The 17,425-nt window shown below is 38.0% G+C and overlaps 1 protein-coding gene across 2 annotated transcripts in view; it reads right to left on the reverse strand.

Annotated features, from left to right (window-relative positions):
• Nucleotides 1-17,425, reverse strand: part of adcy2b (adenylate cyclase 2b (brain)) — a gene marked incomplete at both ends in the record, with an annotated part of 88,949 nt that overhangs the window by 43,240 nt on the left and 28,284 nt on the right. For both annotated transcript variants that reach the window (XM_079258893.1, XM_079258892.1), the window contains 7 exons: nucleotides 2,049-2,181; nucleotides 2,756-2,914; nucleotides 7,120-7,247; nucleotides 9,695-9,806; nucleotides 11,149-11,297; nucleotides 15,559-15,708; nucleotides 16,646-16,807. In XM_079258893.1, the coding sequence (XP_079115019.1) occupies nucleotides 2,049-2,181; nucleotides 2,756-2,914; nucleotides 7,120-7,247; nucleotides 9,695-9,806; nucleotides 11,149-11,297; nucleotides 15,559-15,708; nucleotides 16,646-16,807 (993 nt within the window). The remainder of the gene's footprint in view (nucleotides 1-2,048; nucleotides 2,182-2,755; nucleotides 2,915-7,119; nucleotides 7,248-9,694; nucleotides 9,807-11,148; nucleotides 11,298-15,558; nucleotides 15,709-16,645; nucleotides 16,808-17,425) is intronic.

Genomic DNA, 17,425 nt, shown 5'->3' on the forward strand with positions numbered 1-17,425 from the left:
GTCTAATTGGGCTCAGCCATTTGTTTTGAAGGGATGCGTAGGATGGGTTTAGGTTTTTCTATTTGATTGCTGTTTTTGTCAGCTGTTTTTGCATTATTTGAAAATTTCAGACCGACTTTCTTCATAGGTTACCTTTTAACACTGCACTGATTAGTTAAGTTTATGTTGTAGTTTGTTTAGAGTATTGTATTGTTCCCCCTGTGTGTCAAAATGGCCTGATCAGCCGGTGTATATATGTGTCCCTCGTGTGTCAGTTTGTTAGGTCAGTTAGTGTTTCAGTTACTTATGTTGATGATACTTATGATGATGTTGAAGTTTGTTTCTTTGCCCTCTTTTATGGGCTCAAAGTTATTGTCACCAATAGATTTATTTTGATATTTTTTGTAAACTAAATGTAGACAGTGCCCTGCGATGGACTGGCGAGCTGTCCGGAGTGTACCCTGCCTTTCGCCCATGGACTGCTGGGATAGGCTCCAGCTTCCACATGACCCTTTATTGGATTGAGCAGTTAGGATAATAAATGAATGAATGATAAATGTAGACAGCTTATTTTTCTAGAATCCCATGTGCCTCTCTGGCTTTTTCAGCTCTATCCCTCACAGGAATGAATTTTTGGCACTTTTGCATAGGCTTCACCATTATTCGCCAGAGGTTGCTGCTTGATTTATTGTCAAAACAGAGTACTTTTTAATTTGAATAAATTTCATATTTGTTTTGCTTGAAACATAATAAGTTTACAAAATGTATAAGCTTTGCATCTGATAGTGCAGTGACATACCCCATCCTTTGATCTAAAACACCAGAGTTGCAGTCCCATGAGGTTTATCAATGTGGAGCAGCAAGACTACAAATGTGCAATGAATAAAAACAGCAATAACAATATTTTCATGGGATGAACTATGTGCAAAATCCTCCGGCAGGTTCATTTATGCAGACTCAGAGAAACAGTAGTGAACAGTTTCCACAATTCTACATCAGGGTTCATATATAGCTACTTGACAGCTTACTAGTGGGTCATCACTGAGCCCTCACACACTTAGCAGTGAGAGCTCAGTAATGTCCCAGCAGAAATGTAGCTGGAAGTCCAAGAGCTTTAAAATGAGATTCATTGGCCCTGTCTTGTGAAACAGTTTCTATACCTAAAAACTAGCTGATTTGCTCAACTCTCAAAAAAGCTTTAGCTATCATTTATATTTGGGAATAATTTACTGAACTATGTTAGACTACAAAATTATTAGATTACTATACATTTGTCCAGGTTTACTTGTTCAATTGACTGTTTACACAAATAACTCATCAGCCAATCACCCGGCCACCAATCGATGCATTTAGTCATGTAGACATGGTCAAGATGACTTGCTATGATACATGACAGGTTGTTCTGAGAATTTTAGAAACTGCTGATCTACTGGTATTTTCACACACAACCATCTCTAGGGGTTCCAGATAACAGTCTGAAGGAGAGAAAATATCCACTGAGCTGAAGTTGTCTTAAAGAAAATGTCCTGTTGATGTCAGAAGAAAATGGGTAGATAACCCCTGATTACAACCAAGATATGCGGGATACAATCTCTGAACACACAACCACACCAACCTTGAAGCAAATGGGCGACTGCAGAAGAACACCACACTGTGTTTCACTCCTGTCGGCTAAAAACAGGAAACTAAAGCTACAATTCACACAGTCTCACCAAAACTGCACAATTGAAGGCTGGAAACATTTTCTGGCTTGATTTCTGGCTTGATTTCATGTCATTTATATGCATCAGTCCTGGTGTGTATTGGTCTTTACGCTGTTCTCTGTGAGGTGTAACCTTTAAAAATGAGATAAGATCATACTAACACATTATATTTGTTTGTTTGTTTTTAATCATTATGCTTTACACAGAACTAATGTGTTTTAAGCAGGAAACATTGCTTTTTTAAATCTGCCAAAACTGACACAAAACCATCAGCAAATGAATCAAAATAATAAAATACATTTGGGTTCTTCAAATCTAGTACAATCTGTCTGAGTGTACATTAACACGTGGGTGATGGCGTCCTACCTTGGGGTTGATGACCAAGTAGGTGAGCACTTTGTGCTCCTTCAGATATGAATCTCTGCTCTGACCGTCTCCAGGCTCCACCTTGTATGAGCCTTTCAAATGCTCCAGAGTCACTGAGGAGATGTGGACCCTCCTGGAGATGAGTGGACAGATAATAAGAGGTGAACTGCTTGCGTCACTGTGCCATTGACAGCTCCATCAAACATATTATTTGCTTTCCAGCTTTCCAACCACTCTAGTCTGAAATTCTCCCTTTTCATCTTGTTTTGTTATGTTTGTAAACAGACATGGAAATATGTTTTTGTTTTTTTTTTGTTAAGCAGACATATTTTTCAGATACCTCTCAGCAGGCGTAGCAGGAGACAACCATTAGCAGCCCAGTGAGACAACATTGCAGCACTGGAGAGCTTATTTTCAGAGCAGCACACAGCTACCCACGAGCCAATTTTCCCAAGCTTGTTACATAGCCAGGATGACAGAACTAATGGACACATAACAAATGCGGAGCTACTTGGTTAAATGATGTGGCTATAATTTACTAAAATCTAGATAATAGGTAGAATGAGAACAGATTCGGCTCTTGTTCCAAGTCTCTCTAAAATTGAGAACATATCCTTCAGAAAAGTGCATTGAAGTCACACTATGTAAGCACACAATAACTACTGAGAAGTGCTTTATTCTTCGAAGCATCAGTTCTTCATGCTTACCCCGGCACTCCTCCAGCCTCCATGTGATTGGCCAGTGTTACGTCATGTGACCACACGTCATACTGCCATTTCCGGAGGCCGATCACACCACAGAGGACATTTCCTGAATGCACGCCAACGCGCATGTTGATATCGACTCCGGTAGCATCTCGGACCTTCCTGTTTAGAGTTGAGAGCAAAGAAGTGAACACATCAGCGTCCAGGAGTTTAACATCAGTCATAAGTTAAATGATAGATATGGACATTTTCGGAAACTGCTGTATGTCAACTTTTACAGCACGCTGATGATGTAATGATTTATAAAAAAATCCAACTGTGCCGTTTCCCATATTGATGAAAAAAAAAAGTAAAATGTTTATACATGTATGTATGTATATCAGTGGTATGTATACATATTAGTGGAACTCATTTAATAAAATATCTCGAATTAATTACAGGCTTTGTATCAATTAATCTCGATTAACTGCATATTAATCGCTTCAGTGCAACCGGCCTAACAGAAGATGGTCCTGTGACAAAGGTTCTGTAATGAAATAGTTTTTTTATGCAAAAAGTTATACTATATATATATATATATATATATATATATATATATACATATATATATATATATATATGTATATATATATATATATGTATATATATATATATATATATATATATATATATATATATATATATATATATATATATATATATATATATATATATATATATATACATACATAAATATATATATATATAATTAAAGCTGACAACTTATCTGAAAACTTCTTTCTTTTCTTTTGAGGCTAAACTTCTCTTCCTAGGCATTTAGGCAGGCATTAGTCCTCTGTCAGGTAAGTAAATATTACTGTTGTAATAGATCTATATTTGGCTTTAAATAAGCTAAACACAGCTATGGCCTTTTTTAGTGTTGCTTTTCTTTTTTAGAAAGAAAAATGCTGTAGCATAAAATTAAATCACTAATAGCCTTGAATACTATTTTCTAGTAATAAATTTAGTTTCCATAATGTACTGTATAGCACTGTATGTATAGTAAAAATGACGTTTCACATTAGACTGTTCCCATCTAATCCACACAGTAATACAGTGAGTTTTTGAATATATGCTAAAATGAATTTAGTTTTGGTCATTTTTAACTAATGCATATGCCTAAGTATCTTCAAAAATGAAAACTGACTGCAACGAGTGTGTTAACTGCAAACTTTATCAGTTGCTCTCAGCCCCACTGTGAAATTTGATCCATTTTGTAGAGCGCTTGTGGATGCATATCCAGTCAGTAAACTGCAGTGCCATCAGATGTTTACAGGAGCAGTGTTGAACAGTACAGCCCACTAAGGAAAGGACCAAAAAAGAAGCCAGAATATGTTAAATGGTCACCTAGAGCCCTGCCGTCAACTATGCTGCATCTTTTTATGGCTTTGTTAGAGGATGTGCATAATCATGCTCTTGTTAATGGTTGACATGTTTGCTATTGTCTGTTATTGATGTCAGAGCTCAGAGGTGAATGATAAACTCTGCCCTTCAGCGGATCTACCTCACACTACCAACACAAAGCAGACATTGGAGTATGTTGGCAGTGGTGTTTGAAACATTAGGAAATGGTTGTAACAAGCAAAATCAAGTTGTCTTTTGTAGTATATTTTGTTCATTTCATGGCATGTGCATGTTTTCCTCGGGTGTGAATGGTCTGAAAAAAGGGACCTTGGTCCTCGATCTGCAAGGTTTAGATGTTTCATCTCTTAAATTACAGTAATTAACAACTGTCCAGGACTTGTTAGGATATTGGATCGGGTGTGTTGGAGCAGGAAATGTGTAAAACTTAACAGGACTGTGGCTGTTGAGGAGCAGCGTTCCCGAGCACATTGTAGACAATATTGTTCTTATTTCTATATTTCAAAACAGAACATTTTCTTCTTACTACTCCTACATGCCTCCAAAGGTTTGCTACCATCAATTGTTTAAGAAAGCATTACTGGGGGTCATATGCAAATTAACCAGTAAGGACTAGTTGAAATTCGTTACAAGTCTGTTAAAGAGGAAATCAGTGAATAGAAGTGAGTCGCCACTTCATAGAGCTGCACTAGTACCATGAGTATCGTCGTGTTAAGGTGGAAAAGTTAGTCTCAATCAGTTGTAAAAACACTGTTGGCTAAAATACAACAGTGGGATACTGTCCCACTGTCCAAGCCAAGTCCAAACGATGACAAAAAACACTACAGATACTGTAAAAATGGGATTAATGCAATACCTGTACACAGGGCTGGATTAAAAGTGCACAGGCCCCTGGGCCCAGTGTTCCAGGGGCCCCATTCCACACCATAACATTGGAAAAATTGTGAATGATACACTGTGAAATGACATTTCTAAGATATCCCCACCAGTGGTACCAATAGCAATACACTAGACACTGTGGTGTAACTATCTGGCTTTTATATACATTTTGTTTCATGTCCAAACTGCTGGTGTTTGCCCTACGTGGGTCCTACATGGGCCTCCAATGATGGGCCCCTGGGCCTGTGCCCACAATGCCCATGGGAAAATCTGGTCTTGCCTGTACATTTGAAGGGTGCTTTCGCTTTTTCAAGAGTAGTAACTGGAGCTATAAAAGTGTGATAAAACATCCGGTACAGTGAACATGTAGTGGCTGACTGGCGCTCAGAGTATTTTATGCTATTGTATATGGCATTTGCTCATGATATTGGATTTCAGTGTGTGTGTGTTTGTAATAACCATGCTTTTAACTGATGTACTTTCATCTGTCCCTATTTATTTTACACAAGGTGCCTTCAGATAGCCCCCACATAACTTTTAATGGGATTGTAATACATTCTACAACAGGATTTTGGCACCTGGCTAGCATTAGCTAAATATAGTATTGGATGCTGCTACAGGTATTGCTTACAAGGTGGCATATTATCTATAATATGTAGTATTTAATGAATAATGCCTAAGTAGTATGCAACAAGGAGTTTTAAAAGTAGCCATGGAGAGATAAAACCTGGCAGGAGGAAACAGCTAGGCTAACTTGCATTGTGTTTAAACTCAGACATCAGAATTTCTGAAATATCAAGTGGAGCACGTCCTGAAGTCAAATTTATGGCTTCAAAATCCAACATGGCTGCCCTGCATTTCGAATATTTGGAGCTGCAGTGATTACAACCTCTGTCAGTGAACAAAACACAAAGGCGTTTATGTTCAAAACAGTGTAGCTAATTGCTATTAGTTTCTTTTGCTGTTTTTTAAACTTCTAACTGGAACTAGATTGTGACAAGGCCACCTTGTCACAGTAATGGGAACAGGGTACAGGAGGGTAACTTACCTGGGTGTCAACCATGTCTGCTGGGGATGAATGGGTAAACGGGATCAATGGGTGTGCAATGTCTAAATAGCCACGAAATGTGCAATGCGGCAGTGACGTTACCATCCGGTGCCCCACTGAACGTGGCAAGGCACCAAAATATTATGTTTGTGTTCTGTATGTTTCAAAGGTTGGAAATGTACGGGGTTTACCAATCTGTCTTAATTTTGGAGTATTATGTATGTATTAATGTGGGGAGTTAGGAGAAACCTGTTATTTGTGATAATTAGGGAGTTCCTAGTGGGCGGGGCTTGGTGTTTATAAGACGCGCATTTTGTAGTTGTCGGGTTGGAGCGTGAGGAGTCGAGATTGGAGCGTAGCAAGTCAGTGTGATTTTGGAGCTGGAGAGGTTTACAAGTGGAATCGGTGTAAATAGTTGTACATATTGGTCGCTGTATATATTACTGCACGTTGGTGGATTGCCTGGGAACGAATAAAAACACCTCAAACGAAGTCACGACTGCGCCATCTTATTGGGAACAGCAGCAGACCCCGTGACAAAGACTAACTGGGTATGATGTCGTTCCCATTTAAGGGTTCTGATTTCTCAGGAATATTGGAAATTAAAAAAAAATCACACTTAATTACACAAATCACTGAGTGTTTCATTCATAATTTAAGCATGTTGCAAAAGTTCTTTAAATAAAAATGTGAAATTCAGACCCTGCTTCCCAGTGTCAGTAAACAACACCAGATGGCATCTATAATCTGAATATGATTAATTGACAGTGCTAACAAGCCAGCATCCTGGTCTGTTTAACTAATAAGTATGTATTCACGCATGAATGAAAGACAACAGGACAAAACTAAACAACAATATTCATTTGTTGAAATTTTCTGTTGGTTCAGTCTGGAGGCTTATCATGTTGAATTCACATTGTGTTTACTCTCAAGTTTAAACAGAGCTGGAGTCCTGTCTGGCATTCCTTCTGCTCAATCTGTTTAACAGGCGTGTGTTTGTTTGTGTATGTGAAAGGCAGGGACGGCTGTGGTATTTTACTTGATGGCCTCACACATATCCAGGCCCATCTTCACGCAGTTCCTGGCGTGGTTAGGCAGCGACTCAGGCAGACCAGACACGCAGTAATAACAGTCTCCGAGGATCTTGATGCGCATGCACTCGTTTTCCTTAAAGAAAGAGCAAAAGAGAAGGAAGGAAAGCGCTTCCATCAACAACTTTTTAATGCATTTTTCCTTTTATTAAATATTTCAAGTACTTCTCACAGAGAAAGCCACATCCATCAAGCCCAAAATCATACACCCACACATACACACACACAACACATTATCTCTTATTCCACATGTGCGATGAGTAACACTTCATCATTGGACTGAGTTTATGTAACAGCAGCTTCAGGAGGACAGAGCTGCTGGACATGTAGCTAAGTGAGCCTGACTCAACGGTTCCGACCCACATATCTGAACACCCATGAGACCATAAGATACACACTAACCAGCCCACACATGCACAACACAGGAGGTTACGGCAGGAAGGCCGACAGAGGGAAAAGAAAGTTATTCTGACACGTAGTTACATCTGATTGACAACCCAAGGCAGACATCGCTCTCTTGCCTCGCTTATTCCATAATTAACCCTTTCAGATTAACTGAATTGATTCATATTTCAGATGAGATTAGATGAAACCATTTCATGTGAACCAAAACTAATCGTTTAACCCCAAAACACTGAGTACTCCTCCATTGCTTCCATTAAATATGAATGAATTCTTTATTAAAATGACAAATTGGGATTCTAAGAAGTTTATTGCTTTGATTCATGAAGGCTTTTCTAAATTAAAGGATATATAAAGCATATTTAACATGGTTAACAAGGTCATGAATGGTTTATTTATTTAAAATCCATTACATAAAATCTGAAATGGCCTTACAAGCTGAGAAACTCATCAAACCTTGACCTGAAAAAAGAAAGAAGTTAAAGTAATCTATATGGGAATCATCTATTTAAAATGCTTAATCCTTTATCAAACTTACGCTTCATCCTCTCTGTATAAGAAACCATCTACATTGTACCAATCGCAATGAAATACAGTTTCATAAATGATCCCAAAGTACTTGTTGGAATTTTAACCCTTTGAGCCTTGTGCTTATTTCTTAGGCCTCTTCTTAAAAATTGCACCCCGTGATTAAATGAGAACATCTCTAAATCCACGAGGCTTAGCTGAATGTTTTTATAGTATAGTAAAGGGAATGCTGGATGTATAAATATCTGCTTATGTGTTACTGGTGCAGAATAAATGAAGATGGAACATAGCACAATGAAAAAAAGCTTCAGGTTCTTCACAAAACTAAACGAACAAACAAAAACAGCTACTTTCAGGTTGAATGTTAATATTATTATAGACTGATGCAGTAGTAGCTTGAAAACTCTATATAATAGTTCAGAATGTGAACATTGTCTCTACAAAGATTAACTTTGATAAAGTGGAACAGAACAAATTTGGAGGTTTTAGTACAGACTGTTCAGACGCTTTTTCCAAAAAGGCCATTTTGGCACCATCTGTTCTCCAAATACCCCAATAGGAGGACCTCTAGTTTTAAAAGGTCATGGTTCCTTTTTCGCTGTCAGTGAAACGGCTTATCATCTGTCAAGGCAATTTTATTAACTTGATGAATAATTTCCCCTTTTGATGAGCTGCTGAAATAAAAAAAACAAAAAACATCTGACCAAATGAAAGAAATTTGGACTGGAAACAAAAAAACAAAATTCCAGTGTCACATCTAATTTCACGTGTTTGAGGGCAATATAGCCACAGTCTTCTGTTTGTAAATCTTAAATTACATTTTAATAAGGAGATAATAACTTGATTCAGCCACAACACCATTTATATTTGATTTAAGAGCTCTCTATTAACATTGACTCACAATATGTAACTTATCTAATAAAACATAATTTAATTTCTTATAGATAGATAGATAGATAGATAGATAGATAGATAGATAGATAGATAGATAGATAGATAGATAGATAGATAGATAGATAGATAGATAGATAGATAGATGAACAATGCAATACTGATGTGCCCTCAACCGATGGCTAATCCAGCATCCATTTTGGATCCTACCTGTACTGTAATCTGTCTCTAGTCAGTAAAAGTCTTATTTAGACTCTTCTGAGCCTTTGCTTTGTTCCTTTTTCCAATAATTTCCTTCTGCGTTTCAAAATGGCTGGTGTGTTTATATTTGCTTGCCAGCATGTGAAACCCAGCTGCAATGTCACGCAGTATCTCAGAAGGAAAAGTTGTAAAGTGTGTTTTCTCAGCCTCAGGAAGCTGCTGAGCGACGGCTAGAGTTTTAAGGTCAGAAAGTTACATTACATCGTGCATTTTTATGGCATGTTATAGTACAAGCCTCACTCCCGCCTCAAACCAAATCATTTTAGAAGTTGGTGACAATAACCAAGGTGTTGTCAGGCATTATTGTGGTTACACATCTTTAGACATCAACATTTTCCTTATTAAAATGGAATATGTGATTATAGTTGTTGGAACAAAGAAAATGTAAACAAATCAACATATTTTTCTTAAAGAAGTTGGCATCTTCGTGACTTACTCTACCTTTGCAATCTGGTCAAATTTGCCAAAAAGTTCATTTAGCATGTGCACGAGTTCCCCTGGAGAGCAGTCACTGGCCAGCCTGGTGAAGCCCACTATATCTGCATAAAGGATGCTGTAAGAAAAGAAAAAAAAAAACAATAAACAAAAAAACAATTAACACCACTGATATATCTTAACTAAACATCCCAAGTCATTACTGCTCCATCACTGTAAATTATAAATTCAGATTTTCCACCATCAGCTAAATAGTTTCTGGTTCTTGATTTTTCTTGGTTTTACTGATCGAGTAACTGATATTGTATTTCTCCTTCTTAATTATTAACAGATATTCAGACATGCCCCCTATCCACTGAGCTATCCGATGTCTGGGCTGCAAAAAAAGGCAATTGATTAAGGAAAAAAAAATCAGGAATTATATCTTAAGAAGCAATATATCTTATCTGTATCTTGAAAAGTCTTAGTAATAGTACCAAAGATGTGTGTCCTCTTAATCAAATATTAAAAACATTTCTAAGTTTAACGAAGCGGAGTTAAGCAGCGTGACTAAATATATCCTCTGCAACAGTTTAATGAACACATTTTTAATTTATGTTCCACAAAAGTGGACATATAAGTTCAGAGAAAAGCCACATTTTGGACAATTGGAACATGTAGCAACATTATAGCTACACACATGAAAAGGGAAGGCAATTTATTTGCATGGCGCTTTCATCTGAAGCCCCCCAGAAATGTGACAAGGCTGCAGAGCTCCTGCAAATAAATGCAATTTCCCCAGAAGAAGAACTGGCATGGTCTCCAATCTCGGCAATTACTGTATAACAGCTGGAGAACTGATAGTGGAGACGGTTGGCGTTTCTGGTTCCTGCTAACCACACAGCCACCTGTCCTTGAAAGTCTTTTATTTGTTCTGGAAAGATTGCCCTCCTCCCTTCCCCCTCATTCTGATCTGACACCATGTGAGAATTTGTTATTAGTGGGGAGATAATCGCAAGATCAACACGAGGACACTCAGCATTCACCCACACGCACAGCTGAGGCCCGCATTGGGCAGCCATGCTCCTGTTTGGCTCCAGGATGACGTAAATCTGTGTTTTGGAGTCTGTAGATGGAGGTTATCTCACTGGTGAGCCAAGATTTGTGTACTCAATGCTAGTCGATGTAATTTAGAACTGCACAGAGAAGCTCCTCTTCATCTGGCAAAAGCAACCTCAAAGTGTAATGAAGGTTGGTTAAATCTGAATTGAATTTCACCATAGCAATGAAAAAGAAACCCGGTAAAAAAGATGAGATTCAGGTAAGATGGAGGCGAGACAAGAGGCCACCACAAAAGAAGACAAGGAATGAACAGTGATGATGAGGAGGCCGAGATTGCCCAGGAGCAATCAAACACTAAGATGAGAGCAGAAAGTAATAACTTTTATTATGTGGGAGCACAGATAGAGAAGGAACTTCACCTGACATTGGTGTGCCGCTGCACATAGAGGTTGTGAAAGTTGTTGGTGCTTTCAGTTCGACCGAAGTTTGGTCCCTGCAGCCTCTGGATGATCTCAGCTTTCATCACTCTGGCAATGTGAGCGGGCAGCAGGGACAGGAGTAAACGCTCCTATGGACAGGGAGAGGAAGGAGAAATATGAAAGACAGGCATCTAGTTGATTTACATGCTAATAATAACACGCTAATAGTGGTAATAGCTAATAATAGCCAGCTTTTAGAATAACCTGAGTAAATGAGCCATGTTGTTTTCATTAAAAAAAAAGACAGAAAACGCATTACTGAACTATATTTAGAGCCACCTGCGTTTACTGTTGACTTATTTATGTTTGTAGGATGATGTTACATCACACCCAGCTCACACAATCAGCCAAGCTTCCATTTATTTATCTCCACCAAAAGCAAAAAAGTCAACTTGTATTTGCTAAAACTGGAAAGTAAAGGGTCAAAGTCCTTACAGTGTATCTTATCATTCATTAAAATAAGGACATTAATCAACAGTGATGTTTTAATGTGGCAGATTTTAGTGATTGGCTAACTTCCATCTGTTATCACAAGACACGCTACGCTACATGCTAGTGGAGGCCCTAAGACTAAGTGATAAGTGGTTTCACATGGTATCATGTGCCACTGGATAGCGTAATTAGGTGTGTGCTGCTGGAGTTATTATGTTTAATTTGTGTCCAAATTTATAAAACTGGTATTAAAAGCTCATGTAAGCAGTTCCCATTTGCTGAGTAGGTCACGCCATCTGTAAACAATGGCGACAATAAACAGGGCTGTAAAATCCTGGTTTACATGGGTACTATGGGATTTCCAACGCATTCAGATGAGGATCAGAAAATTGTGCCAACTTGTGAGAACATGGCAAGATATGTCTGTTTAAAATGCTTTGAATATCCCAAAATGTGTTTCTTTTCTTTATAGCTAGCCCTTCTTTATTGGATGAGTGTCAAAGGCGTGATTGCGAAAGGTGGTGAGTAAAGATGTTTCAACTGATAGTTTAAGATGAAGGACTGCATCGATTACATACAAAGTAATTCAGATAGTTTTGGAGCGATGTCTCTGGTGTGAAAATAAGGCGTACTAACTTTGGAAACTGCTTAGATGCTTGAAAAACTACATAACGCACTGCAAAAGGGAAGAAAAACTACAATAAAAAGTTCTCCACTAATAAACGGAACATTTGCAGATGGAAACATACAGTTTAACCATATACAGTTAAACCTTATACATCCAAAGAATGACATATAGTGTGATATAGAGCAGCGAGTTAATTATAGTTTAGTATTCTACTCGCTTCTGTTCTATTATCTTCGTTCATGCTAATATTTAAGTTCCTATATATAGCTCTTTTGTTACATCCCCTTAATAATGGCTCATTGGGCTTAATTTGTTACGAAGAACTGGAAGCTGATGTCAAGCACGGAAGAGCAATGATGCTCGTAACTCTACATTTGGATTTTAATTAGCGTCAGGTAATTAAGGTGAAAATGAAAAGGAATGACTCACTTATCTATCTTACTGGTTAAACTATTCAATCCCCCGTCCCATCCCGAGGGAAGTACAAAGCTTGATGCTTCAGAAGTGGCTCTGGGATCTTGTATGTAACATCAGTGAATTGGGTCTCTTCTCAGAGAAGTTCCTGCCGTATGATTTTGTGCGATATCCTGCTGCTACACAAAAGTCACTATACAAAGAAGGCCAGCGCTGCTGGACTCAGCCGCTTGTTGATGGTGATGATTTAGAGAGTGGACATATGCTCTACTGTGAAGTAGCGCCATGGCTGCGCTGGAAATGTCATTGTTTTGCTCAGCATGGCCAGTTAGGAGAAAAACGGAGAACAACACATGCAAGATCTCTTATCAACAGCTGTTGTTTAAGCAAGTCCGTTTTTCTTGCTTTAATTCTGGACCAAACACATCAGACGGAGGCTGGTTTGAGGGTAATTTTGGTGTGCGTGTGCGAGAGTGTGGGCAGGTGTGTGGGTGTGTGTGTGTGTGCATGTTAGAGTGAACAGCTGCCTGAGGGGGTGTGACTCATAAATGCGGCTCACAGTAAAGAGGGTCATTACATTGTTCACACACCACGGGCTCATTTCCTAAAACACAGCAGCAAATTAAGTCGAGAGAGAGGTTCGGGTTGGGGGTGCACTAAAAATAGAAACACACACACCATTCACTTGTATTTACTTATTCAGCACTGAAGTAGTTTGAACAATCTACTGTGTGCACACAGAGGGGGGCATAATAGTCTAAAGTGGTGTTTTTAATGGTGTGCTTGATTAATGAACTAACCTGATCTGTTATTTAGCTATTGAATGAGATTTGGCACTCGTAAGTTATGCACTGGCATTTGGGGCATCTGGACACAGAGTATTACGCACATACACACATACATTGACACTACAGACTAATGTGTCAGTGAATATATTCTGTACAATGTGCTGTTAGACTTAAAACTACGGTACCATCAAATATTTGGGTATAAATTTTGAATGAGAGATGTCTTTTTTTTCCCAATTTATTTCCTTCATATTTATATAAATGGCAATAAATTGCAAATTTAGCTTGAATCTATGATTATGTTTATAACTTTAAACAAAACCATTAAATCAAAAAATGAAAAATGCACTTTAAAATAGTAAAGCGGCAAAATCTTATCATATCTTAGAATAAAAAACAAAGTCGTCATAGTGAACTCCCTCTGAGTGGACCATCAATTATTAGTGTGATTTTATATGTCATTCCCTGGTTGAGAAGAATGCCTAATGTCAGGACAAAGACGCTAATGTCAACCAAATGTCAGTCCAAAATGCCACTTAAGACATGACAAACCTACCAACTTCTCCCTGACAAAACTGAGAAAGGAAGTATGTTGTCATAAAGCAATGCAATTTAAATCTAATTTAGGTCCTTATCAGACATGTTTGACAGAGATAAGAATATATAAAAGAATCTACTGTCAAGCTGACATGAGTAGGTTTCTGTCTAATGTCATCACAGCGGTGCATGAGAAACCAGCAAAAAGCAGCGCTCCACCTGGTTTATTTGGCAGAGCCAAACTCTGAAACGGAGATGGCAGAACAGTTCATTTTACCAGTCGCCTAAAGGGATGGATGGAAATTATTCAAAATTCTAAGACATTTGCCAAGAGCAAAAGACGATTGCAGATTCAGTCCAGTAAAAGAGCAAACTGTAGTACAGCAGGTCCCAAAAGCAAGAAAGTGCCTGCAGTGTTCATTTCAAGTCACAATGCAAAAAAAAAAGGGGAGAAGAAAGATTAAAACAGAAAACTCAAGGAAGGTTATGGAAATAATACCCTGTAAGAAACAGAAATCTACCAAGAACTACATGAAAGCAGGGCTAAAACCCACAAATCATGACACTTAACTCAAGGGGAGAGACTGTTGACCATTTTATTCCAGCTGAGGATATCGCTAAAGGCAATATCCACAAGAGCTAGTTTAGCTAGCTTAAAGTAGCTAGTAGTAGTAACTGAAACTGTAGTAGACAACTTGCTGTACTGTGTTGACAACACTTGGTTAGTAATGCTAAATAAGCCACTAAAACTTAACACATATGTTGTACTACTGGAAATATCTGAGGACAGTCCACATGAAATATGTTAGCTTACTATGATAGCATGCTAACATTTATAGCAGGGCTCACAAATGCAGTTTTTTGACTCAGGAATATCTGACGAATCAATGCCTGATTTAAAATTGGAACTAACTTGATATAGATACTTTACATCATAACCACAATTTAGGTTTATATCTTTGATGCTAATCAAATTAAATTTTAAAGAGAAAAAATAATTATAATCCAGTTAACTCCGATTTATTTTGCTATTCGTAAAAGTTGTTTAGTTAAAGAAACTAACATGTCGTGTTGAATCTTCATTTCTATTTAATCACCTTTCAGGCAACGGAGGAAAAAAGCTATTTGCTTTTGTAATGTATGTTCTATGACTCATGACTTGTTGCTTTTTACGACAGTTTCATACACCCAGCAATTTCCCTTCAATTAATGAAATAGAGCTTGTCTTTGATGAAAAAAGAGCTTGTCTTTGATCTGGTCACTGTTTCTCCCAAACAGTGATAAAAATCTACAGCTCATGACAGTGACAGAAAAGCCTGAAAACTAAGAATGTTTGTGCTAAATTTTACTTCATCCAATCCATTGGGATTGAGCGATATGGTACATTATTTTAGGGAGACAGACAAGCTAGGATTTGACGTGATAGCAAAATTTATTATTTGCTCATTTTTACATTTCGGTTTTGTACTAAAGCAAAAGCGCTTTCAGGTTCATGTGCTTTGGCTAAAAGATGAGTTAGTATCGATCAGAAACCTAGGTCTCAGACTGTACCTGCTGGTGTTTCTCAAACTCAAGTTTGATGGGTGACTTGATGCAGTTGCAGGTGTCTTGATAGGTTTGTTTGAGCGCCAGGTCCATCAGATGCTTATGATACGCCCCCGCCAGGTTACCACAGGTGAAAATGATCACATTAGCCAGGATCTGCCATACACGCATACACACACACCACATGCACACACATACCAGCAAGGTAAACAACATTAAATCAATAAGGTTAGTGTGTAAGGAGATGACGCATGTTCTAGTTATGATTGTACCTGTAATTTTCTCAGTATATATTCTTCCACTTAAGCCTGAATTATTACCTCATAAAACCACAGCAGAACACACATTACTGATCCGCTTTACTCCACTGTGTCAACTTTAGGCTTTTTAAAACATGGCCGATATATCAGTACTTATCAGTCATTGGTCTTGTATCCAAGGCTAATGAACTTCTTAGAGCATGTTTTATTGTTGGTGTATTTTCAACCATGCATGTATGTGAGACTAAGAAGAGATTGGAGTATAATCAGTCTGTGTACTTCAATGGCTAATTGCAAAGTGTCCCTGTATGTGTGTCAGCCTTACAAATGCATGTCTATTTCACTTCATGCATTTACTCAAATGGTGTGTAATTTTAATGGAGGGCTGCAGATTTGATCTTCATCATCTCAGTCTGTGGCGAGGTTTTCTTTATGGCAGACAGTTTTTAAGATCTGCTCCCCAAATACAATATAAGGCTTTTCATATTTCTCTGGAGGCTCTGCTGAATGTGCTGTTTCATGATAGTAGAAAATAGCTCGCTTTTCTTTTTTTTTAACGACACAGACCTCATTAAAATGTTGCACCTCATGATTTTTGCTGGGCATGAAACAGCCTCACCAGTTCTGTTTTTAAAGTATAGACAAACCCCTTTGCTGCAGCAAGCAGAGCAGCAGCAAAGTCATGTATGCACTGACAAGACCAAAATGGGAAGCATCAAACAGAGTCACCCTATATCTGCAGCAGAAGCACTAAAATCCACAAAATTGAGGTTTAAATAGCATGCTGGAGCTGTAATGTCAATGGTTCAAGGGTGGACAAATATCCGTCTTACCTGCCAGACCAGAGGTTCCAGTTCTGTGACAGTGGATGCCAGGCAGATGCTGAGAGTAACAGTGTGTGAGAGGCAGGTTATGCCACTGGCGATAATGGCCCATTTCATAGAGAAGGGCAGCATGGTGTAGACGATGAACACAATGAACAGGAAGAAGGACACCTGGAGACAGAAAACAAAATGTCATCATGCAAACTGATCAGAAATGAGCCAGATCTGTAGAGTTTTTTTTTTTTTGTCAATTCTTAGGTTAAAGATAAGTTTCTACATCCTATCCACCCAATCATAGCACTCTCTTTTTCTTTCAAAAACCACTGTGCACATGGACGCTTTATAGGGTTGTTTCCATTTACCTTATTCCTTTATTCTGAATGAGAATACTTGATCAATCACTGCAGGGAAATTGAGTTGTCATAGCAGCAACATGTTGCAGGCCAGCGTAATGTGTTGCTTTTCATTTTCAGGTCTTACTTTGTCTCATTTAGTTTTTACAAGGACCTTAAAAATGCCTTGAATGTGTTGCTGTACTTCTTAATTTCAGCATTTTTTATTTTTATTTTTATTGCACCATAAACATGTTGGTGCTACAATCCAAGTTAAATACATGGACACGCTTATCTTATTAAACCCATTATTGGGTGATCATTGAAAGACTTGGATATTTGAATTTTCAAGCATACAAAAGTGTTATTATATTACTGGAGGATTTATTTAATCTTTATTTAGCTCTTTTGTTGTTTGAAAAGTGCTGTTTAAATAAAGTTTGATTTGATTTGCAAG

This window comes from Telmatherina bonti (genome assembly GCF_933228915.1).
Source record: "Telmatherina bonti genome assembly, chromosome: 19".
In the NCBI taxonomy this organism is placed as follows: domain Eukaryota; kingdom Metazoa; phylum Chordata; class Actinopteri; order Atheriniformes; family Telmatherinidae; genus Telmatherina; species Telmatherina bonti.